Source organism: Fragaria vesca, linkage group LG4 (genome assembly GCF_000184155.1).
Source record: "Fragaria vesca subsp. vesca linkage group LG4, FraVesHawaii_1.0, whole genome shotgun sequence".
In the NCBI taxonomy this organism is placed as follows: domain Eukaryota; kingdom Viridiplantae; phylum Streptophyta; class Magnoliopsida; order Rosales; family Rosaceae; genus Fragaria; species Fragaria vesca.
The window spans coordinates 3,572,609-3,597,552 of record NC_020494.1 but is presented as its reverse complement, the minus strand read 5'-3'; the positions used below and the strand labels follow the sequence as shown (position 1 = coordinate 3,597,552).

Genomic DNA, 24,944 nt, shown 5'->3' with positions numbered 1-24,944 from the left:
AAAAAAANAAAAAAAAAGAAAAGAAGAAGACTGTGGGGAGCAACTACTGAGGAAGAGGCCTAGAAAGGAAACAAAATGAAAACAAACTACGAAATGGCTGTGGCAACAGCTCTAGGCCTTACAAGGCCATCAAGATCATCAAGCAATCTGGACAACGAGGCTTGATTTATTAGGAAGCCTGCAACCCCTAATACTGATCAATGCTTCTCCTCGCGATTGCCAGTCATCTGTAACCATATTCAGTGTGAGTGACTAAACAGTTAGCTATAGAAGGAATCCATGAGTTTGCTGCAAAACAAGAGCTACACCAAGAGGATGTAACTCTGAGCCAGCCCTATCTAGAAGGTTAATTAGGATATCTGAATCCGATTCGACCTCAAGCTTACTTTCACTTAATTAGTTCAATAGCAATGCGAATGCCAGTAAATTAAACCCCATGCACTTCTGCCTGCAAGACCTCACCATGACCAACTATTAAGCACAAAAACAAATTGCCATTGACCATTGCTATTTCTAATTACTACACCAGATGGACCAGAGCCAAGAATGCCCTCTCTGGACCTTGAACCACCGACATTCGGTTCATAATAGCCAATACCAGGTTTAATCCAGCTCAACAATTCAACACTAGAAATAGAAGAACAAGTAGTAGCAGTAAGGGTCTTTTGACATTCAAGAAAGAACTGCAGAGTATTTTCTCCATGGCATAATAAGGATTAAGGAATCAAGGACCATGGAAATTATCAAGTATGAACTTAATGTTGCAATATGTTGTGGCGCCGCGCCACTTCCATATTTGAGGCAAAGAACATGACATGGACATCCATTGAACACATTGTGCTCAACGTGGCAAGACTACAGCAAATCAAATTGGAGAAACTTACTAGCCCATGAAGTGGACAGAAATATTGAAATGTAACTGATCAAGTTCTGCAACCACATGTATATGACACTATCTATTCTGCAACCAAGTAAACATTATCAATTTACTTAACTCACTGTTTTTGGTTTAAAAGATGAAATCATTTGATTATTCTGTTCTTGAAAAGGGACAAGCAGTATCTGATTCTGGTAAATCATTGTTGAAAGTTTGAGACCAATCATGGTTCTTTACATCATCTTATTCACTCTATTATTAACAGCTTCTGCAAAGATCTCAACTCTACTGGCACTGAGGTCTACTGGCCTTAAAGGTCTAAAGCATCTACAATTCCAGTGGTTGATAATGCAAGATGGATTGACAGCGTGAAGCTCTTTGGCAGTTGATTCAGGATTGATGCGGTTTTTAAACAGACAACAAACAACATCAAATAGACATTTCATCAAACACAGCGCGCTCTTCTTGATATGACTTCAAAATACATGGCATAGCCTAGACCAAGGGATATTCACCAAAATTTCGAGCAAAGGAGTCGGATAAGATTTTGTCAAACTAATAAGATCAAAGAACACTTGTCAACCCACAAAAAAGGATGATCAGTAGTCTTGAAATCATAGACACAACTGAGGGCAAGTAGCATTATACGTCCATTTGTTCTAGCCCTCATCGACAACATAGTTTAGAATTTGATCAAAGCATGCAGTAGAGTCCCCATTGGCATGTCGTACCAACACTATTTTGATTCCAGGAAACTGTTTTGTTCAGGTAGGTTTGTCACAACTCCAAAGTTTTTTTTATCAATATATCAACTCTGCAATTCTTAGGCATAGTAGGCAACTCCATTCATTGTGTTTCCTTACCATTGGCATCGGAGATGATCTGACTGACTGAAACAGTGGGAGTTTAGTTGTTCTGCGCAGTCTATGATATTTTCCAGTCAGCTATATACTGCTGAGACTTTCACAGAGCTTATCAACTACAGACTTGCTGCAAAAAGAGAGTCAAAAGACCAACTATTTAAGCAACATGGTCTGAAGTAACTTTTCCCATTATTGGATACTCAAGGTTATAAAGTTATAACAAGAGGGTTATTCCCATCACTATAACCTAACCGACAGGCATTCAACTTACTGACTTAGGGCAGAATATACTTTTCCCTACACAAAAGGAAAAGGAACTGCAAGTCTGGTACACCGTTTTTGATTCTAGGCTAATAGCACAAAATCTTTATTAGCGGGAACCAAGATATGGTGCTTTGTTCCGCACAAGATAAAGTAGAAGGGATAGTAGTTGAAGGTAGAAATAAAACAACATTAAAAGTTGAGAAATTCAGAAACAAGGCAACAACACTCTAAACACTGTCATTTAAAAATAGTTAAGGATCTCAAACAAAACTCATCATGTCTTGTACTCTCATCCAAGCAATTCACAATGATCCAACGATAGGTGCAAATTGAAAGGTGAGACTAGAAAAACTGGGACATATTGTACTGACTTGAAAGCAACCAAGTTACTACGACTAGAGACTTAATCAAAGAGAGAGAATCCCATGTCATCATCACTCTCCTCCTTCTCTTCCTTCTTCTCCTCAGCTGGGGGAGCCTCTGCAGTAGCTGCTGCACCACCTGCTGGAGCTGTGGCAGCACCTCCACCAATGAAGGCACCACCACCGCCACCACCACCAATGATCACCTGCAGTAAAGAAACATAGTTAAAATCCCTACACTATTCCAACCGATCACAAATGCACAAAAAACACTAGCTTTCCCCTCCAATCATCTGTTAACTAATCGGTTCAAATGCTTAGCCAACAGGTCAGCACTAACAAACATATAACACCGCAGTATATAACTGGAACAGACATCCGAATACATCTTAAATTTAGGTGACAGTTCCGAAACTTTACTAGCTTTCCTAAACTAAAAAAATTTAGGCACCGAACCTAAACCGTTTATTCGACGACTTTAATCGTTAAAAAAAAAAAACAGAATCGTGAACTATTTTCTAGCTTATTTCAATAGGAATCAAGCATTATATATCATCAATTTAATTTTATGGCCAGCGCATTCAGAACCAGAACCAGATCCAATACAAGACAGATGAGAGAAATCAAAGCCATAGAGCAAACAAAGAGATCAGATTAGGATCGGACCTGGAAGACAGCAGAGGAAGGAGTGACGGGAGAGTATGAGCTCTGAACGCCGCCGGAGCTGTCAGAAGAGAGAGCGGCCTGGACGAGCTTCCTCTGGAGCTCGTAGGAGGAAGGAGCACAGGCCTCGAGTTCGCCCTCGTGCTGCTTCGCTTTCCATTCTCCTCCTGAGTTCTTGACGACGAAGGTGAAAACTCCCATGGCGAATTTGGGTTGGTCTGCGTTTTCAGTCTGGGAGAATTTGGGTACCACGGCTTCGTGTGTTTGCCTTTTTATATAGGGATACGGGGCAAAAACCCTAGCTTTGATTGTCGTAAAATACGGATTTGCCCTCAATCTCTTCCGGTAAGTTTCTATTGAATCAGGAAATCAGATTATTTTGTAAAGATTCATGATAATATATCAAATCTTTGTAATAAGAGGTCAAGGCTAATGTCTTTTCTTTCCTTGTATTTCACAATTTCATTAATTAAGGTTTGAACTAGCCTTTTATTAAAAAAAAAGAAAAAAATTTGAGATGTTCGAGCCTGGGCTCGAGCTTCGACTAAGGTCTCCAATTTGTTTACATATTTACATTTTATTTTTTATATTATCATTTTTTATATTTAACTACATATATGACGGTACGTCAGTAATGAATTCCTGTCTCTTGTTGGTTAGATGAGCTCAGCTTGATCTCCATATGCACACTTTGTTTACCTTGGTTGATCCATCGACAATATGTGCCTTGTTTGGCCTACCGAAGTGACGAGTTGTTTGTTGGATCAAATGGATCGGATACAACCTCCTAATGGCACTATGAAGTTGAGTATTGTCTGTGAGGCAAAATTAATGTGTGAAAGCTGTGTTATTAGTAATAATAATGGTGATTCAACCTCCTAATACACAACCTCCTAAGTCAACTTTTTTTGTTTGAATTATGTACTGTTAATTTAGTTAGTCTATATTTTTGGTATTGTTTTTAGAAGAAATGATTTATTGATTTCAAAAAAAAAAGAAATCATTTATTGAGAAAGACATTCGATAATATAGATAAAACGATTGTTCCGAAACGATTTTAATATATCAAATCTAGTTGAGGATTACTATCATATCAATAGATAATAGATATAAATTTCATGGGGCGGATCCGTGGCATACAAGATTATAATTAAAATTATAACCAGAATATCAACCATTAGATCTAATAACAACTAACGGTTGAGATTAGTCATAAAAACTAAAAATAATTTCTTTTCTTTTTCTTAAATCAATTAATGAAATTGTTATAAACTAAGAATGAGATAGAGAGAAAAGAGAAGAACAAAATGTAGGAGGAGGAAGAAGTGTCACTTTCATTCTCATTAGGCTCCTTTATATAAGAGTATGATTTACATATTAAGGACATAACTAATGAGTATTTACAAGGACATCCACATATATTATAATATTTACAACACTCTCCCTTGGATGTCCATTAATAATCTAATGTTGGACGTGCTTAGTGTTGTCTCGTTAAAAACCTTGCCAGGTAATAAAAACCCTGTGGGAAAAAACAACTCTGGTCGAAGGAGAAAAAGAGTGCAACGCGCATATGTCCTAGATATCATACTTCTGGATGCTCCCCCTGATGAGTTCTCCCCCTGATTGTTGCAAGTTTCATGTACAGTAAATAGCAGTTTGATTTGTCTATCACTGAAGTGAGATATTGTTCGTTTTGCATACAGGGGCTCATCATAAGATTTTCATACCTGCAAGAGCTATACAATTTAATAGGTCTTACCTCATGTTATAATGTTAGAAACAACCTCACATGTTCAAATTCATACATTATGTAATAACTAAGCAGTACAAGCTAATTAACACATTACTATGTATGGTTCAAAACCATTGGAAGATTAGCATGGCATATCTAGCTAGCCAGTCATATCAATATCTTCGTTTATTGATTGATACATCTCATATATGCTCTTCAAGAGCTTTAAGCAATTCATAACTTCGCGAAAGTTAGAATATGTAGCAACATAATCTGAATTCGGTTTTGTAGTCCAATCATAATACTCATTGAGGCAATTTTGATCACGTTAACTATAACAGAATGAATATATATGAGCTAGCTTTAGACTATCGATTGCATGAGTTAACTTTAGTTTAATAGCCCAACATAACTAGATATGATAGCCTTTGGGCCTCCCCCTCATGGCTTTCTTCTTGGGCTTCTTAGGTTCCAACCCAAGACATGCACGTCTCACTAATGGGAGTTGTGTTTGCATGTATAAGGCACATTACGTCATTTTCCTTAAGCGATAAGCAATCTCATATTCAGACTCTCTCAAGTATTCATGAATCGATTTACGTTTGAATCATTCATGTACTTGGATCATTTAAAGATTTGATATGCGATACGCTTATGATGACGCTGTACTTTTGGGGTTTTGCTTTTAGCAAAGTCTTTTAAGATCTTTATAATATACGATGACAACTGCCGTAAGTCTCTTGTCAATAACTATATATAACACTGTACTTACATAAAATTGTCACGTATAAGGAAAGATATTTGTAATCCCCATGTGTCTTGTAGACATTGTGTCATATATAGTGATTTATTTTCACTGTGATTAATACCCTTTTAAATCATGCAGGGTTAAAGGTCTAATTATCTCATCACGTTTCATATATTCAGTTAATTGGAATTGCCTCTATCCAATTTGGCCAATAATACGCATTGTCGACATTCATAATGAAACATGGTATTGGATCATACAGTCCTTAACGGTCTTTGGTAGCTATCATATGTAAATTTTCATCGATGATCATCATTCATAGATCTCACACATTCTTATATGCATGCATTAGCTATTATGAGCTTATTAATATTGGGTACCCATGCCACTTCTGGGGCAAATATTGTCACTTCTACGACAAACATCTCTCATAAATGAATTATATCTAGCGAATGTGGATCTATATTCATAATATCATAAAACATTATAGGACATGTATAATCTTCCATTTTCAGGAGCTTAAAACTTTAGACCTGGTGGATACATTCCACTCCAAATTCACGCCGTTATTCAAATGACAGTAGTCTTTTCTCTCCCCCTAACGGCGGGAACACTGTCTTATTTTGACCATGCATAAAAATGCGTTTAAATGTATATCACTTCCTTTCGAGTGTAGATGTCCATTTACTGGTGGCAAACCCAAACCAAGTTTAAGGTCAAAAAATATTAAATTCATGAGTATCAACCATATTGATGTATAATTGTATCCCCAAGATATCATCCTCTGATGGTGTACTTTTAACCTTTGTATGTGTAATATTGTAGCCGCCATATTAGGAACTCGGACATTTTTAATGACATTCTCGTTAGGAGAACCATGTCACTTAGATTCTCATTCTTCTCACAAATCAAATGGGGGCAAGGTTATTTTTGTTAATATGGTTGGTCTTAGGGATTTTACCCAAGTAAATCTTCTTCCGCTAACATATAATTTTGTCATTAATATTTTTTATTAAGTTACTAGCTGTGATATTCCTTAAGCTCAAAATGAGACAATAGGTAAATATTCCACAACAATTCATATTGTTTTTCAGGAACAATCTTTCTCCCTTTCATAACAAGAGAAGTGTCTCATTAAAGTGACACACCAACAAAAAAAAAATGTAGCAAATAAACAATTTTCTATTAGTAGCGTTAGCTAGCAGGCATCAAAAGTACGTTGTTACTAATTTCAAACAACACTGTAGGTAAAATATGATGTAACTAGTCATGCCAAAATAATTAATTTGGTTCAATGAACTTCTGGTTCATGACATTATGTGTCTCACTATTTTGTAGAATTTAACACACGTAATAGGCGACATAGCGAGATACTGTCCATTTTGGATCTCGCTCGCTTTACAATTTTGTGCTTAAGTTGCCAACCCAAAATTAGTCTCACTATGGGGAGGTATGTTTGCAACACATCTCCTCCCCTCCTTCGGGCGATGTGGGATCTCAATACAAATTCTGGAACCATATTAAAACCACTTCTTGTAAAGAGGGGATATTATGTGCTCTTCCGGAGCCATCAATCATATGTGTAATCGAATCTTCAAGTTCAAATTTATAATGTTAGAACTTCAAGTACTCAAATTTCATATGTTGAACTTCTAGTTCAAATAAATTTGGTGCCGGAAACTTCAGGTTCCAGATAACTGAACTGAATTGAAACTTTAAGTTCACTAATTTAATTTACATACTCAGCTTCGGGCTTGAGCTTTTAATTTACACGTTATCTGGAATTCTTATAATTCAGTAATTTGAACTTCTGGTTCAAAAACATGACATTTGAAATTCATATGTTCGTGCTATAAAGTTGTTGGCCCGTATGAGTAACAATAAAATTTAGACGAGGAAAATAATTAACAAACTCTAAAATGATAAGGAACAAGGATAAGTAAAATGTGAGAATGGAAACTTATAGTTCCATTGGTAAAGAAGTACAAGAACTTCTGGTCTAGTTACCTTCATGAATATGATAATCTTGTTTCTCTCCTCTAATTTCACAATAACATTGTATCAAAATAAATTAGAGCTTCATGCTCTCATATAATTGTGGATCACAAGAAAACCATATTGTATAGCTCTAAGGAGCTTCTGGTCCTTGTTGATTACATAAGTTTTGAGAAACTTCATTTCAATAATTTGACAATATCATTTTCAAAGAACTTCAGGCCCTCATATAGTTTGATCATGAAACTCCAGGTTTTGATCAATTTTAATTACAAAACCGAATAAGGTTAAGAAAAATAAAACATACTTGAATTTCATAATCTCATACCATGATATTGTTTCTTCAATATATGTGGGCCGAATTAGTCATATTCTCATGACATGCACAATGAGTGTATTTGCAATGGGTACATGCAGAGCTTAAATAGCTACGTGTTTCCTCCAATTCTCATAAATATACATAAGGACCATCTTTCAATAAGATGAGTGATTGGGAAAAAACTACCGGTAGTCAGATTTCTAGCAAAAACATCTTGCCAGTGGTCAGATACTCTGGACAACATCACAAAAGATGCAACCGGTAGAGGAAAGACAACAATATATGTGCCATTTTTCTATCAGAACCTCTAATCTTTCCACTCAAGTATAAAGCGAGGAAGTCTCAGCCTACAAAGGACCGAGAAACATAGTCACGGGAGAACACCTCTTATGTCCTTCATTTATGTCCATGGTATTACTATGATACCCTACATCTCCCCACTTATCATATTACTCGTGAGGAACTTCAGGCCCTCTATAGTGAGATAAAGAGGCTTCAGGTCTCAATTATGGAGTTCACTGTAATTCTCTCGGAATTCATAAAACGAAGAATGTCGTGAAATGAATAGATTAAATTCATGCAAATAACGAAATGGGAAAATACATACCTTAGTCCCTTTAATAAATCTGATATTATGGAAACAATAAGTTTCATGAAAGACTAATACCACAACAAAGAGGCTGTAAAAAACCAATTACTAGACCTGAATTGATAAAACAATAAATAGAGGTTATCAATGGTCATAAAATTCCAAAACTACTACTTATTATGGAAACATCCATCTAGGCTAGGTAATGAAACCAATAAAATGTAATTAATATACATATAATTCAAAACCTAAGAATGATGATGTTTTGGGCTGTTAATAGGCAAAACCGCATAAAGAAACCGATGAATTTCCATGTTATTAACAGCTGAAATTTAGTATATATAAATGCTTGTAAATGGTGCACATAATTGTGAACAAAGACATTTGATTACTAGATTAATGACCTGAAAAATATTTATGTGCACTTATTGGGAAGCAAATTAACCATATACACTCGTATAATAACCTTAATTTAAGGCACTCATATCAATCACAATAACTCAGTGTCCAAAATACCATTATGATAGGCTTAATATTAATCGGTGTTAAGAACACCCCCATTGATCATGTCTTTAACATTTCAATTTAGCCACAAAAACATTATCAACTTGGGTGAAGTGACATCCACTCATGGCTCAGATTTTCCAAGAGACTGATTAATATGATTAATTTTGGTCTTATTACCGTTCAAAGAGGGCTTTGTAAATTGCCATTAAATTATAGGGCATGCGTCAATGGGCCGAAAATGGTTAAGCCATAACTATAGCCATATCATGATTCATATTAGAAGGCGCAAAAGCGCCCATTCATATCATACTCTTGGTAACTGATCAACCGATGTTTGGCAAAACTCAAACGGATATTTCACCGTTAGATACATGTCTTTCAGACTCTTTTTCAAGACCACATCGATCATCATGGACCTAATTATGTTGTTTAGAACTTCATGTTCATATGAAAGTAATATCAATATTGAAACTTTAGGTTCGAATTTTGTGAACAATGGATCATATGTACATGCACAAAACTTCAGGTTTATACAAACAATTAGAATTGCAAGTCTACTGTAGTATTTGAACTTCAGGTTCATAATCTCAAAAAGTTTATATTTGAGAATTATTAGCGAAACTTCAGGCTCACTAATATAAGCAATTGTAAACATAGAGTTGAGTAATATAAACAAAGTATATATGTAGACAAGATATAATCAAAATAGAAGTGAACTCATAGATCGTGAGTATGAATAATAAGCAACAAAAGTTGCACCAATATCTCATAGATCGTCATGGATTTTATGGAACGAATGAGCGAAAACGTGCTGATAACGTGTTATAAACTAAGAATAAGATAGAGAGAAAAGAGAAGAACAAAATGTAGGAGGAGGAAGAAGTGTCACTTTCATTCTCATTAGGCTTCTTTATATAGGAGTATGATTTACATATTAAGGACATAACTAATGAGTATTTACAAGGACATCCACATATATTATAATATTTACAACAGAAATCTATTTATTAAAAACATAAATGAAAATTGATGATTACCTACTCTCATTTTGGAATACAATTAACAGGAAGGTAATGGTTTCCATTTGATTTGAAACTCATTTACTAGAAAGTATGATCATCATCTGCCTCTTTTTCTTCAAAGAAAAAAAAATTAATCCAGATATATGTCTGCCATAACATGTTGGAAAACTTATGATCAGATTATGTATGGAAGTACTTAGATCATCTTGTGCTATGAACAACCAGAAGCTTTGATAAAATAAAAAAAAAAAAAACAAAGAAGCTGAAATAAGCATGTCTATGAGATTTAATTTGTTTTCTTTCATCTCTAGTAAATGAGTTTCAATAGGAAACGAATTATTTCCTTTTAATTATATTCCAAATGGAGAATTGTAATCATGTATTTTTATTTAGATAAATTTCATAAATTGAATTAAAGAAAAAGACAAGAAAAGAAAAAAGATTTAGTTTTATGACTAAGGTGGTACTATTAACACACCCATTTTTGCTATTAACACACCCCTTATATGGTGAAAATCAATCATCAATCAAATTCAAGTGACAAGTTTGTAAATAAAATAAAAATGTGTGGATAGAAAAATAGATAGGGTGTGTTAATAGCAAAAAAAGATCTGCTAATAGCAATAGCCTTATGACTAATCTAAACCGTTAGTTTTTATTATATCTAATGCATGATATTCTGATTATAATTTTAATTATAATCTTGTATGTCATGGACCCGTCCCCAAATTTCATTTGGAGATTCTATACGTTTTCATACTTTTAATTTGGGCTTCAATTCTTCTGTCACTTTTAATTTGTGTCCCGGTAAGCTCCAAATCCTGGCTCTGTCACCGGGTATGATAGTGATGTGGTGATAAACTAATCTGGTTAAAAAAAAAAAAAAAAAAACCTTTTTCAGAATTTCAAAATCAGAGAGCAACTTAACCGTTGTATCATATTCCTGCATTAGTTTTTTCAGGACTATTTTTTTTTTTTTGGCTACCTTTCCAAAATTATTTTGCATGCAATCAGCTGCAAGAAGCATAACCAAGCAAGAACAATCTTGCTTCCTTGAACAAAATTAATTCATCTTAGTGTAATCTAGGAGATCGATTGCGGAAGGGGAGAACAAAATGAGATGCATAACTGGGGAATATGAATCCTCTACCCATAAATTAAGATAAGGAGAATGTGATTTACTTACTTTTAACAAGCCAACTTTGGTCTTGTACCTAGTAAACTGAGAGTAATTTGACTCGTTTATTTGACTAGGTGAATACTAATATTCGATTTCATCCTATGATGATGAACCTTGTTCTTTTTCTCCCAAAACCCTTATTCTTATGAAATTGTAGTTATGATCTGAATGATAGGCATGTTGTGTGTAGGATCATTTTCAATACCGAATGATTAATAAGAACCTGATTATGCACAACCTGACAATAACAAATTTAAAACCCTTGCTGAATGAGACCCGAACTCATGATAATAGAATAGATAAAAACTACATGAGATGTATTCACTGCTGATTTTTACCTAGCAAGTATACCCTTGCCATTTAAATACTGAGTCAAGAATTTAAATATGTAATACAAATGGATTGTTTCTTTGAACATCAATAATAAGTTTTATATCCGTATATGAAGACCTCTGACCTCCCTTCTTTGTCATTAAGATTATGCAGGAATTTTGGCAGGCAAAACAGGTTTCAGTTGCAGATGTCACAACAGTTGCCATTGGGTTTTAAGACTTGTTTCATTCTGCATTTGAAGGATGTTGCAAGTTCATTGGATCTTCAAGCGAAAGAAAATAAATTCATTTTCGATGTGATCATTCTCTTGGCTGGAGCTATTCCCACAATTCTCTCAAGCTAAAAGGCAGCAAAATCAAAATTATAATTAGTATCGACCACATCAGAGAAGGAGGTTAGCAAGAGAGGTCGAGTACCAACTGAAACCTAACATATATTTTTATATCAGTTTGTTCATCAGTTGTACATCAGTTGCTGGAAGAATAATAACAAATGCTCTAATATATAATTTTATTCGAGAACCAGCTGCACATCTCAATAAAATTAGCACTATTCAAATGAACCACACTAGATTTGATTTAATGGATCGATCATTAAGCTTTTAAATATTCACATATCCTAAGAAGTTCAACCAGCAATCAAAGAAGGATCTTGCATTTGAAAAAGTGGTTAACAAATCTTACCCGGAGGAGATCAAAAGGAGAAAAGAGCACAGTGCATGCCATGTCATGGGATCCATCAACCATGTTAACAACCTGCAATTTAATAACAAAGGACGTTTATTCAAAACTCGACTGAAATATGAAAAATCACAAACATACATGACGTAGAATCATCGCGACCAACAACAATTTATTTAAACCCTCGCGATCAACAGTAATTTATTTAGTCATGTTTTTCTTGATTTGGTGCATATTTAATTGAGCTGCTTATATAAAAGGGCAAAATTTATCATGCTGACCTCAGGGTAAAATTCCTTCCTCTCTGGTAACGAATAGATGATTAAATTCTGGATTCCACGGATCTATCAACGACCACACAAAAAAAAATGATCATAGTTTAACATCAGTCCATCACTCTTATTGGGATACATGTATATATTAGCATTTTGACCAGAAAAAAAAAAGTACTCTTAATGTACCTTATATCTGTGGTAAAAATGTGCTCTCTCTGTGTAGAGCATGATCTTTCTCTTTCCTTCAAAGAACCAAACCCGTGCACGGGAAATATCTTTCTGATCCGCGTATCTAATGAGAAAAGAAATCCTTCTTGCATTAGTATATACTTGCAACCACAAGAAACTGATCACAATAAAATTTAGTGTTTCAGAGAAAACATAGAATGATCATCTAGCAGTAAAGAGAATCGATTCTCACTCATGAAGCAGACAGAAGGAAGCATTCTGCTTCTTCAAAAAATTCCGAACTCGAACATATTCGAAGTATGAGCTGATAAATATCATAATCCCACCCTGAGTTGAAAAGTAGATATTACTTACCAAGAAAAGCAAAGGAATGACAACATAAAAGTAATAACAGTTGATCCTGGGCTTAAAATATTACCTCCACAGAGTTTTTTATCTTTGGGAAGACCTGAAATAGATCATCAAGTATCCCAATATAAGGCAAGAACCAAAAAGAATCAACTTGTATGCACAAAACAGAAAATGAATGCTTACAGAATCTTAGTTCCAATACATTAAGGTACTTTTTGATTAATCATTCCACAATTCTTTATCTTTAATCATTCCACAATTCTTCAAGTCCAAGATTTTTAGACTAGTTATGGAAAAGAGCAAACAGTCACAGATAAAGTTGATCTTTTTAGGGTCTAAATTGCTTCAGGTGTTTCCCTTGTATACTTCCGTTCTTTTTTTTTTTCTTCTTCTTTTTTTTTTTTTAGAATAAATCATCTTCCATTCTGTTTCACCTTCTTTCAACAATTTCCACATTACCCGAAGAACTTGAAATCAAATTATAAAGGTGAACCTTTTAACAAGTCATTTGACACATGATTTATAAAAATCTAGCACTAGAAGGAACCAAATGTCTAACTACCTGCAGTTTGAACGTATCATCAAGACTAGCAATTAATTCAATTATTTTTTTTTTGGATATTATATGGAACTTTAGAATCAAGTTATACTTCAGAATTCAAATTAATAAAAATGAATTATAGTTCACAAAGTCTCATGACATTGAGAAACATTTCCAGGATAGCATAACAAACCTTAGTAGAAAAATGTTCAAAACGAGCATCGTCAATATTCACTATTTCATCTCCCTCAAACCGCTGAAAAATCTGTAAAGGGAGAGTAACATAATGCATTAATTTGATGAAGTCTAGATTCAAAAATGAGAACTGAAACAGAATAAAAAGAATAAAATCCTAATACCCTAGAGTTCAAAAAGCAACTGAATATTGTTATATACATTTCTTTTTCTGTATGGCCATCTAGCACAACACATAATGTACTTTGGCCATCAAATTCCACCTCCACCAGGTATTACTGTGTCCTAAAGTCAACTATCTGTGACCCTTAGTCCAAGTCCCCAACAGGTTCCCAACAAACTCAAAAACATATAAGTAAATAAAATACTATCCATTTAAGGAATATAAAATAGAAAACAACTTTAGTTTATAAATGAGAATGACATACATTTAACTTGATGTTTTCATTTTAAATCATTTAACCACTCATAATCGAAAGATGAAGCTAGTTTTAGATCTACTAATGGGACAAGTTAACAGGTTGTAAAAGGAAAAAGCGTACAGTGACATACATTCAATTTAGTTAACTAATGCTGTTGAAATTGTACAAGACAGATCTGACTCAATTGGTACTATTTTAGTAATTGAAACTCAGGACCGTTCAATCAGAAAGCATAGACTATGCAACATAATTACATCCCTCACTATATTAGCGAAACTGATTATATCATCAAAATTCAAAACGCAAATATCATAATCATACTTGTAAGACAATTCAGAAATATGTTATCTAATTATTATTTGTTGAGTAAAAGCATAAAATAACAGAAAGTGTTCATGACTGTCAACTGCAATCTAAAACGTTCCAATTCTAAGTCACAAACATGAAAACTAAGAGAATTCGAAACAATACAAACACATTGACAAGACATGTGGGAGGATGCGCAAGATATCTTAGGACCCAAGCAAGATCAATCTTCACCCAAATATTGACCAACAACGAAGTTTCACACTTTATATGTGGCAAGAAAATATGAAATAATAGATTCATTAAAACAGATGTCATAACACTGCCACCAAACAGAAGGAAAAGCGAAATTCTCACTGCATACCTGGCGTACTTGAAGTACAACTTTAGGAAGGACTCCCTTATATTCATTCACCAACTTTACCTGTACATAACATATAAGTATTTTTTAAATGTACTTTTTAACTTGCAGTATCACGACACCATGCAGATTGCAGAAGCATGAGCATGCAACCCTAAACCAATTAATGGCTCAAGAAGCCAAACATCTTATAGATTATTAAGTCTGGCTTTATATTTTCCACACGAAATAGATTCTCACAAAAACATACATCCCTATACACACAAAGAGATTATTAACTGATGCATAAGGATGCAAAACTGTGAACTGTTGACATACAAAAAGGCACACTGCATGGTATGTATTTCTTCTGTCCATTAATACAATGACAAACCATTGCATATTAACAATTTAAAAAACTGTCCTTTAATACAATGACCATGACGTCTGACAAGTTTTCAAGAGACAAACTGTCACAGCTATTAATATATTCTTTTCTATGAAGAATCTAATCTTTTGTGATTTGAATATTATACATAATTTTAACTTCCAATGATTCCTATGACAAGCATCTCAATTACCATTATTCTTACAAGATCTGCAACTGATCTAGAACAACTTTTGATCATGAAGAGATGGCAAAAATTTTGGAATCTAATTTGAAAGATGACAAATAATAGAAACCTTTAGAAGTTATTAAAAGAATGATACTGAAGAAGCAATGAAATGAATTGTGGAAACATTGTTGGACACAAAAATGATACAGCATACATTTAATACAAATATGAAGAAACTTTCTATCAAAAAATTGTGCTCTCAAAGCTTGTTTCTAAACACACCTTCCCACGGTAGTTTGTGCAGTGCTTGTTAAACAAATTGTTTATATCTGCAATAAAAAACACATCATGAATAAAGGAAAGATGAAGACTTCATACTAGGGAGTCACAGGATTCAGTTTGAATTTGAATTGTTAAGCTGCCCCTTTTCTTGAGATTGGAGCTCAACATCAATTATGATGTCAACTCCAAGTCTTTCATTACTGGGTATTTGGCTATGTTAAATTTTTGTTTCGGTACCACCATTACATTTTGTACAAGTTCAAATCTTATCAGAAGAATACACGACTCCACGGAAAAGTAAAAGAGATGTAAACATAAGTTACTTATCAACTACAGCAGGGTTGATAACGATTTTATGTTAAGTTTTTAGTCTTTCACTTTTAGATAAAGCAAATTTACAGGAAGAGAGGGAAGATGGGAGAGAGGAAAAAAATATGACAGGTACATATAGATCATAACAGAAAAGCATATGCTATTGATCGAAGTACTAACAAATCATAAATAAAAAGATTTATTAAATTGGAAAAATTGCCTTTTATTGAGATACTTATTTTTTCCTTCCCCCTCATTTCTCCTATATATGTTCCTCTATCTTTAAGTATAAAAATCAAAACTAAAACTAGTGACGCCTACATTTTCTATTGAAAGAAGGAATATTACCTGGGTTTGAATAATAACTCAAAAGTATTGTTTGTCTATAAAAAGATGCATGTCCATCCAGATACCTGATTGTGAAAACATTGTTAATAAAATGATGAAAAGACATGGCATTTAAATCAGTGTACACAGTACTTTCCCAACTAACTTTCCAATCCTGGAAAAAATATTTTTGTTAAGTATTGCACTATCTGAATCTTCACAAAAGTATAGGCTGTATATGAAGCACTTCAAGGGAGGAGACAACAAGGAGGACAAATTTCTACACCTACCACATACCCGAAAACAATGTCCATATCAGTTGGAAAAGATTGGCAAGAAAACATACCATGGCCTTATACGCATGATATCAGTTCCATGCTGCTTAGATGGTTGACGGTTCAACTGCTCAACAACTGACTTCAAAAAGTCCCAATTCTGATATTTATCATCAAAGATGAAAAGATATAAACTTTGACAAGTATATATAATTCAAGTATGCTAAACCACCATAATTCTCCAAAGTCAACTAAAGTTGTACATTCACTAGTTTTGCTAATAGCCTAATCATAGGACTGTAACTGCTTAATTGTAATTGCTGTAGATTCCCTTAAACATAGTTTTAGCCTTGTATATATAATCTGCATACCTCATTGAGTAGATAATTGATCAGACTATACACTATTTACCTGCATTGTTATAACATCTGCATGATCAATGATCAGAACCTGCCAGATCACAGAAATATATCACCATCAACTGGAATAGATCTGGAGACCATTTAAGGGAAGAAAAAAAATGGTAAAGCACAATGAGAAGTTACCTCTATAGAAGAAAGATAGTCGACATCCTTTTCCTTATTTATTTTAGCCTCCTCAATTTTCTGGAAAAAAAGAAGAAATCAAATCTACTCATTAAGTCATAAAAAAAAAAGAGTTGGACAATAATAATGCCATTATATGGACAATAGACTATTTTTTTCTAAACTGGCTTCTGTAAGTGCTTTTTTTTCTCGCACTTGACAGGGAAAGCCAGTTACATTACATATAGTAATTACTTATTTACACAATTATATATTATATGAGTACTAGACAGGAACAAAAAATAAAGAAAAAAGAATTGGTAATTTGAAGAAATTCAATGGATGAGGAATTCCAAAAGATAGAGAAAGCTAGTACTTACTTTCAACAAACCAACAGCAGAAGCAACTATCATATCCGAGGAATAAAAATCACTGTACAACCTTATGCTCCTCCTACAAAAACAAGTATGACAAATGAGCCTAAATATGTAGTCAAGAAGGCCAACTGCAAAAGAGCATAACACAGTATAGGAAAAAGGGAGACAAAAGATCAATATTTTTTTCTTTCAGAGGTTAGAAAACAAGACTAAACTCCCAATGGCTGAAGGGACTCATTTACAATGTTTATATTATAGAGATGAACCCATTTCACCAGTACCAAATGATGAGCTATTGAGCTTTCTAAGTTTACTAAATCACCTCACACCCCCAAAAAAAAAAAGAAGTTACGTAGATTGCATATGAATGTACAATCTCCATCAGGTCCAGTTCAACATGCCTACGTTAGCCTATGCCATGCTAGGGTTAGGGAAAATCTAAACCCAGAATTATGGGATGATGGAAGAAGTTTGGAATTTAAAGATGTCTTTATATGCCATTGAAGGGAAAAACTTGCTGGAACTAGAACCTGGGTTGCAAAATAGGCAAAGTGTATAGATCAGATATATACAGCTGTCATGATAGACTGCATAAAGTTTATGATGGGATTAATAATCCAACAACCTTGTTACCTAAAAGCAAAATTTTTTGATACCTACATTTTAAAACATGGTGTGTTAGAATATAATGATATAAATATGAATTTGTATTTTTCCAATATGCACACCCTCATGTGACGAAAACTCATAACTCTTGGATAGTAATTTAAAGTAAAAAAAACTGGTGTTCCACTTAAAGACTACTGGAATGATATAACACAGAGTCCAAAAATCCAAAACCTTAATTTTCCATATGGAGTTGTAGGATTTCATGCTTAAACATTTGTGGATTTCCTTGGATTAATAAGAAAAAAAATAAAGAAACACGAAACAAGAATTTATAAAGAAAGTGGATCAGAAGTCTACCAAGGCGGACATCTAAGAAATAAAACCCATGAAACAACAGCAGCAAGAGGACTAGAAAGCACATAACTTGCCCTAAAGACCCAATAAATTTAGACTACTGCATCTTGCAATCTAACAGAATGCAAGAAAGGCTGTAGTCTATAAACAGTCTAAACAGGAACACAGAGCTTTTAAGAATCCTAGAGTATTCCTTCTATGACATAGCATAACATTAACAATCAGGCAATTACATATATCTTGCCTACTCCAAGCGCAAGCCCATAAAAATCATTCAACTTCAATTATGCCTTCCTTGCTGCTACTGGCGCACTAATAACTCAGGAGAGGTATATCGGTATTGGGTAAAGCAACAACAATTGCAACAGTTTATCTAATGGAAATAGGTTGGCATGAATATAAGTCAGAAATTTACCTTGTGAACTTGATGCCAACCATGAAATCATCCTTGCTATTCCCACCAAAAAGTACTTGGAAGTCACCAGGTTTTGTAGACTTATGAGGTTTTACATTTACAGAGTTCTGGTCACCTGGTGGTAGATCCCTTGCGTCCTCATTGTCCAGAACCTCTTCACTTCCGAACTCTCTAGAAAATCGGTCCATATGGTCTACACTAACCTGAAAACACCAACATATGATATTATAAGAAAAAAAAGTAACTTTGTTTCTCTCTTCATTATTTTCTTCAATCGACTCTGACAGACAAAATGATACTGTTTGAGGGAATGCAAGGATGTCAAACTTAACAAGCTCAAGAATTTAGATATTTTTTGTAATGACAAAAGTGAACCACAAAGTTAAGGCTCATTCTAATTTAGTGGGCCTGACAAATTTGCATGCCACTGTCAATAGACAACTTTTAAGAAAGTTTCTAACCATTAAATACAAAAGCAATAAAATACCTTGTTAGTAGGAGGGGTAAGTTGTATTATCCTCTTAACAACACGAAGTGCAATGCTTGCCATTGGTAGTAGGATCAACACCTGGTGGAACAGAAATACAATAAATCCTCATCACTTGGGCATGTTAACTACATACCACAGACTGTACATATGTGTTCTTTCTATACATCATAGATATGCATGATTACTGTCACAACAAAAAGCAAATATAATTCCAAGCACGATTTTTTTAATATGATCACAAATAAGTGAAAAAGATTACATGATAGAGCTGACCCACAACCAATGGGATATAAGTAATATAAATATAGTTGATGTTACCCTCCCTCCCTCCCTCTCTCTATAGCAGAAGTTGCTTTTTATTTATGGCTTTAGATTCATGAGAAAGCTTAAGGACATGAACAGCAAGCATGTGCCTAACATATAATAAGAACTAGCATGTGCTATTAGTTACCAATTATACTCATTGTACTATAATTAACTATTAGTTAATTATGACATCTGCAATAAGAACTAGCATGTGCCTAACATATGAAACATATCCAGAGAATGGAATTCATACTACATTAAAGTTTGGAGACCCATTTAAAAAATAAAACAAAGAAATAAAAAGGTGACTCCAATTTATAACAAGCACATGACAAAAAGCATGTGTATACCTTAGGACGAGTAAAACCATGATCACGGAGACTATCATCAGTAAGAATTTCATTCTTAGCATTTTCCTGGTATTTGGTCAATTTTGCATCATTCTTCATTACAAGATCTCTAGTTCTGAAGACATGGTTTAGCTGCATGATATTACATTCATCAACCATTATAAGAGGAGAAAAATATAAAAAGATTAAACAGAAGAAATTGATTTCTTTCAAGGAATAGGGACAAGAACGTACGCAATGCATAATATAGGCATCCATGACACTTGAGTCTTCTTCTGATCCTCTGTCATAAAAGGGTTTCTTGTTGCAATGCAGTATATCCCGATAATTGTTGACTGGGGATGGTAGAGTCCCATAACCAAACAACAGATCCAAACTAAGTCAACTTGGAAAAATATGTCCTTTAGAACTGTGATTATATAACTGCCAAAGTGACTAGGCATTTACAGAAATGGAAATACTCACAGAGGGAGAAGAACAATCTTTGTCTGGATGAATGAAAATCCTTGCCTCCAGATGTGTTAAATACATCTAACCAGTGCTTATACAACTTTTGCTTTAGATCGTAACTAGAATCAGGATTAACATCCTGATAATGAATATATAAATAGTTTAAAGATATGATTCAGCAAATGAAATAAAGGACGATGCAGATGTGTTAAATACATCCACCCAGTGCTTATACAACTTTTGCTTTAGATCGTAACTAGAATCAGGATTAACATCCTGATAATGAATATATAAATAGTTTAAAGATATGATTCAGCAAATGAAATAAAGGACGATGTAGAAAACTGCAAAAGAGCAGGGACCCTTAAAACATTGCTGTTTAAAAGACTAAAATTCTAAATTTAAAACCCAATAAGAAAATCCGGAGAATCTTTTTATGAGAGAAGGGAATATTGATCCCTCTCACTTAAAAATTCTGAACATATCTTACCGATAATCAATATTTCCATCTATGATATAATTGTCATCAGATTTTCAGAAGATGCTCACTCATTTGTATTTGCCTATATGGTACCTGAGTCATAACTCATTTAACAAAAAGATTGAAGGTTTCCATCGTATGCTAGTGTCATTTAGTTAGGTGTTATGGGACTGATCAATGTCTGTTTTCTAATATCTTTACCCCCCACCACACGCACACACGTGTGGAATCCTTGTCCAATATCTGTAACAGCTGCCAGCTGCTAGCTGCAAAGTTGGAAAAGCTGGGATCTATTCCCCCATCTGCTAGGTTGGGAGGTTTATGGGAATAAGCGAGGGATAACTTCATTTTGTATCCCAAGCCCTACAAAAGACATTAAGAAATCTAGTGGTTACAGTAGACATACTTTTATACAACACTCTCCCGTTCCTGCCCATTTGCCCTTTGACATTCCAGCAGCAGGCGCATCCCATTTATATCTCCATTTCTTTTTTGACAAATTTTCAACCTCTGCTTCTGTTAACTTATGCTCCAACTGTATACCAAAGGAACTGCAAGATGGAAAATGTAATAGGGGCATGAAATGCATACAATCTGGGATGTTTTGTTCAAAAATAAAAGTAAATACCGACATGAAAAGCATAAGAAACAAAAGTTCAGTCTATAAGCATAAAAATCCATAATCTAATAGCATCATAGTTTTGTTCCTATAATTCTTAGTTATGGAAAAAGAATTAATTTATTTGTGAGTCAGAAAAGAAAAAGCATGGTTTCCTCTGGACGTCAATGTCAAAGCAGTTTGCAAAGTTTTAGGTCTCTTTTTTATTGGCCTTGTACTTACTGGGCATCTCTTTAGTTTTTCCTCTTTTCCTTATCTTGTTGGCGTGAGTGCAACTTTGCTTGTTTTATTAAGGCTTGGTTTAGATCATCTAAGCCAGCTCTCTATATATAGATTCTTGACAATGAATATGTTATTCCATCCACCAACTAGCAGAACACCTTTTTCTTACGGCATTTACAGTTAATATTCTATATTTAAATATTCCAAAATAAATGCTCCTGTTTCCATTCCCCCCAGGAAACACGTCCTTGGTCAAATTGAGAGGTATCTTATGAGCTCCTAAAGTTCTTTTGTAGACAGAATTTCTGAGAAAAAAATTTAAAAAAATTTACATTAACCCATTACATGTTCATTCAAATGTCTAACATAACCACCGAAAAGCTGTATTATTCTTTTCCTGAGCAAGTATGAACATCATGAAATAAACCCTCAACATAAATGAGCATAAGCCACCATACATTCAACTACATGATGTCAACTAGAGGTGTTTTTTGGTCATTCAATCCTATTTATTGGCATACTCGTCTAATCAGGTCATGGTTTTCACCCGAGAAAAAAGAAAAGAATAGAGAAACGGGGTTACTGGGTTTGTGGGTTATCATATATCAAGCTTGGCCTGTGCTCTAAAGAGATTCTCCCTACCCTTTTGTCAGTTTGGGCATATTCTAACCTAACGGTACCTCTGTACCCAGCATAATTTAATTATTTTGTGTTCCTAGAATAGTATAGAATTTTGGCACTTTTCCTCTATCTAAGTTTTAAGATACTAGCAATTTAGATCGAGCTTCACAGGCATTATATTAGTGCATGACAAACTTGAAAAATCTAAATGGACAAGACATTTCAAGTAATTGCACCTCAAGCATATTGGTGCATCAATAGTGGATTGAGAATGGATTTCCAGGTTCTGTTCTATATCAGAGTCAGAGCTCTCCTTGTCATCCGAGTCAGAGGTCACCTGGTCATCCGACGTGGAGGTGTCCTCATCATCCTCAGTTTTTGCATCTTCAGTTGCAAGATCTTTAAGTTTTCCTTTCATTGGAAATTCATTGTCACCTCCTATGAAAATACAGTAGAAGAATAAAATGCGGTTTAGCACTAGAAATAATAAGCAACAAATAGAGAAAAGGTCTATCAAATGATGCTAGGAAGATGATCTAAGGGACTTGCACTCATATTAGTGAAGCATGAATTTACCTGACAATAGAATAGGATAAACTCAATGGTGGAAAGTGAAATGAAAATGAGAGATAATGAGATTCGAGTTCTCCAGTCTCAAACCCAAAAGATATCAACAAGTTTTCTCAAGTTTCAATAAAAGGTGTTTCACTTGAAGAAACAAAAAATAATGACCAATGCTCAAGTCCCACAACTCCAGTCTAAACTATTAGCTTAACGTTGTCTGTTTCAGTCATAAGATTAAAACTCAAAACTAAACACGTTCAACTTAGAATTATTTACAGTGTAAGTTACCTCTTTTATGAAAACCAGACATTTTAGTAATAAATTCCTTTAATCTATGCACATGAAAATACCATAAGGAAATTACGAGACAACGAAATGAATTTTGTAAACAAAAAGTTCAGCAACATTTGAATGAAAATCAGATATGTTCTACCTTCTTCACCATCATCTATGTCTTCCAAGCCACTAGAAGATTCAGCTTCCTCATCTTCATCATCAACCACCTCCTCCTCAGAGTCCGAGTCACTTTTACCTTCTTCTTGTTTTTTTCTATATGCAAAAGGAGCAGGCAATACCTATTAGTTATAAACCCCTTCAATCATCTATTCTATAAAATAACCCTAACAAATAAGGTGATTATCTATAACTTCCCAGTACAAAGTCCATCAAATGATGTTTTCATCAACTCAACAAAGTGTAGCTCATTACTGAATCCAAATTGACTGAAATTTACATTCTTCTTAGGTCCCAAGTTCTAAAAGAAACTAAAATGCTGATAAACTGCACCACATAAGCATTCAAAACCACATAATGAATTTCAAAGGCCAACATAGCTTTTTTGTCCTTGTCCATTTTACCTTGTAAACAATTCGATAACAGATGGAAGAATTAGCAGCATCACACATGAGAAACCCAAAGTACGTCTCATAAAGGACTACCTCACTCATTGAGCGTCACACATGACAATTTATATCCCAGCCGCAGAGCACAGCTAGAAACTAAGACTTCCCAATAGACCAGACATCCCAAACAACTTTCTTTTAAGCAGAACATTTAGATTACCTCTGCTTATAAGCAGCCGCAACAGCTTTACTGGATGACCCTAGCGCCATCAACAGTTTGTCATACATTGATGTCTCTTTATAAACTATTTCTTCTTCGGAGGCCACACCATTGGCTTCTTCCTCTTGCAGTTCTCCTGTATATGAAAAATTACACAGATGTTGGATTTTGATGCAAAGACCAGGGCCAGTTTTCTGATTATCCCCAGTTTCAACAAAAGAAGCATTACTGGATCAAAACTTCCTAAAGCAATCGTGACTAGATTTTAAGCAAACTCAGAGAATACAGTGGATCCCCTCGATTACTAAAATCATGGAACGAACTGCACTCCCCAGTTACTAACAAAAGATCACATTTATGTTTCAATACTGTAAATATAACATGCCTGATGAGGTCGGTGAGACGCTAGCCGGCGCAAGTTCTTCTTCAACCCGACGACTTTTCCCAACTTTATGGAACTTGTTGGGCATTTTGCGTTTTCTCCATCCTACCAAGCAAATAAAACAATAGCAAAATTAGAATGAAGATAGTGAAAGATGGAACCTTACATGATAAAACATATATACCAAGCTAAACTATAGCACTGCCAAAATCATAAGGGGCATAGAGAAGAACTAAAACCCTGAATTGGGTTGAACCCTAAATCATGGGGCACTGCAAATGAGTACCCATTAGGCAAAAAGCAGCAAACTTTATACTAAAAATCAAGCAATTCATTCAACTCCAAACCAAAGCAGCTCAATTTTCCTCAATACTACAAAGCCCCTTACACAAAATCTATATGACATCAATCTAAACCCCTGAATTCCTTCAGAAACTCTACCTGGGTTCTGGCCTGATTGCTTCCCCATGCTCAGAATCTTGAAAGCGAAGAACTTTATGGGCTGAAATTGACGTCGCCAAGTTCAAATTCCACCTCTGAGTTTCTGGGTTTTGTTGGAGTTTCCTGGGTTTAAAGACTAGTCTGCTTTCCCTCTTCTGCCTGGGGTTT

At 34.5% G+C, this 24,944-nt stretch overlaps 3 protein-coding genes across 3 annotated transcripts in view; all 3 read right to left on the bottom strand.

Moving 5' to 3' along the window:
- The window catches only part of LOC101312917 (uncharacterized methyltransferase WBSCR22-like), a 26,827-nt gene extending 15,208 nt beyond the window's left edge, over window positions 1–11,619 (bottom strand). The window contains exon 1 of the mRNA XM_004296423.1: window positions 11,391–11,619. Coding sequence (XP_004296471.1) covers window positions 11,391–11,410 — 20 coding nt within the window. The 5' untranslated portion in view covers window positions 11,411–11,619. The remainder of the gene's footprint in view (window positions 1–11,390) is intronic.
- On the bottom strand, window positions 1,984–3,270 carry LOC101313202 (60S acidic ribosomal protein P3-like). Its single transcript, XM_004296424.1, has 2 exons — window positions 3,033–3,270; window positions 1,984–2,572 (listed from the first exon to the last, which is right to left on the bottom strand). The coding sequence occupies exons 1-2, from the start codon at window positions 3,228–3,230 to the stop codon at window positions 2,408–2,410; spliced, it is 363 nt and encodes a 120-aa protein (XP_004296472.1). The 5' UTR covers window positions 3,231–3,270; the 3' UTR covers window positions 1,984–2,407.
- LOC101312622 (digestive organ expansion factor homolog) lies at window positions 11,492–24,944 on the bottom strand. The gene is made up of 25 exons (XM_004296422.1): window positions 24,777–24,944; window positions 24,339–24,440; window positions 23,954–24,089; window positions 23,325–23,440; window positions 22,564–22,765; window positions 21,272–21,416; window positions 20,400–20,523; window positions 20,169–20,269; window positions 19,935–20,066; window positions 19,276–19,356; window positions 18,789–18,991; window positions 17,414–17,486; window positions 17,055–17,114; window positions 16,921–16,959; window positions 16,581–16,669; window positions 16,256–16,320; window positions 15,596–15,642; window positions 14,781–14,840; window positions 13,687–13,758; window positions 13,020–13,049; window positions 12,834–12,928; window positions 12,599–12,704; window positions 12,419–12,481; window positions 12,141–12,212; window positions 11,492–11,796 (listed from the first exon to the last, which is right to left on the bottom strand). The coding sequence occupies exons 1-25, from the start codon at window positions 24,802–24,804 to the stop codon at window positions 11,722–11,724; spliced, it is 2,316 nt and encodes a 771-aa protein (XP_004296470.1). The 5' UTR covers window positions 24,805–24,944; the 3' UTR covers window positions 11,492–11,721.

What these genes read in the sequence shown, in the direction of transcription:
- LOC101313202 (XM_004296424.1), bottom strand. Translation starts at nt 3,230, where the DNA reads ATGGGAGTTTTCACCTTCGTCGTCAAGAACTCAGGAGGAGAATGGAAA. An exon ending in CTTCCTCTGCTGTCTTCCAG is followed by an intron (nt 2,573 to 3,032) that starts GTCCGATCCTAA and finishes TCTTTACTGCAG; the next exon opens with GTGATCATTGGTGGTGGTGG.
- LOC101312622 (XM_004296422.1), bottom strand. Translation starts at nt 24,804, where the DNA reads ATGGGGAAGCAATCAGGCCAGAACCCAG. An exon ending in GCGGCTGCTTATAAGCAGAG is followed by an intron (nt 23,441 to 23,953) that starts GTAATCTAAATG and finishes TTTTGCATATAG; the next exon opens with AAAAAAACAAGAAGAAGGTA. An exon ending in AGATAAAAAACTCTGTGGAG is followed by an intron (nt 12,929 to 13,019) that starts GTAATATTTTAA and finishes TTTTCAACTCAG; the next exon opens with GGTGGGATTATGATATTTAT.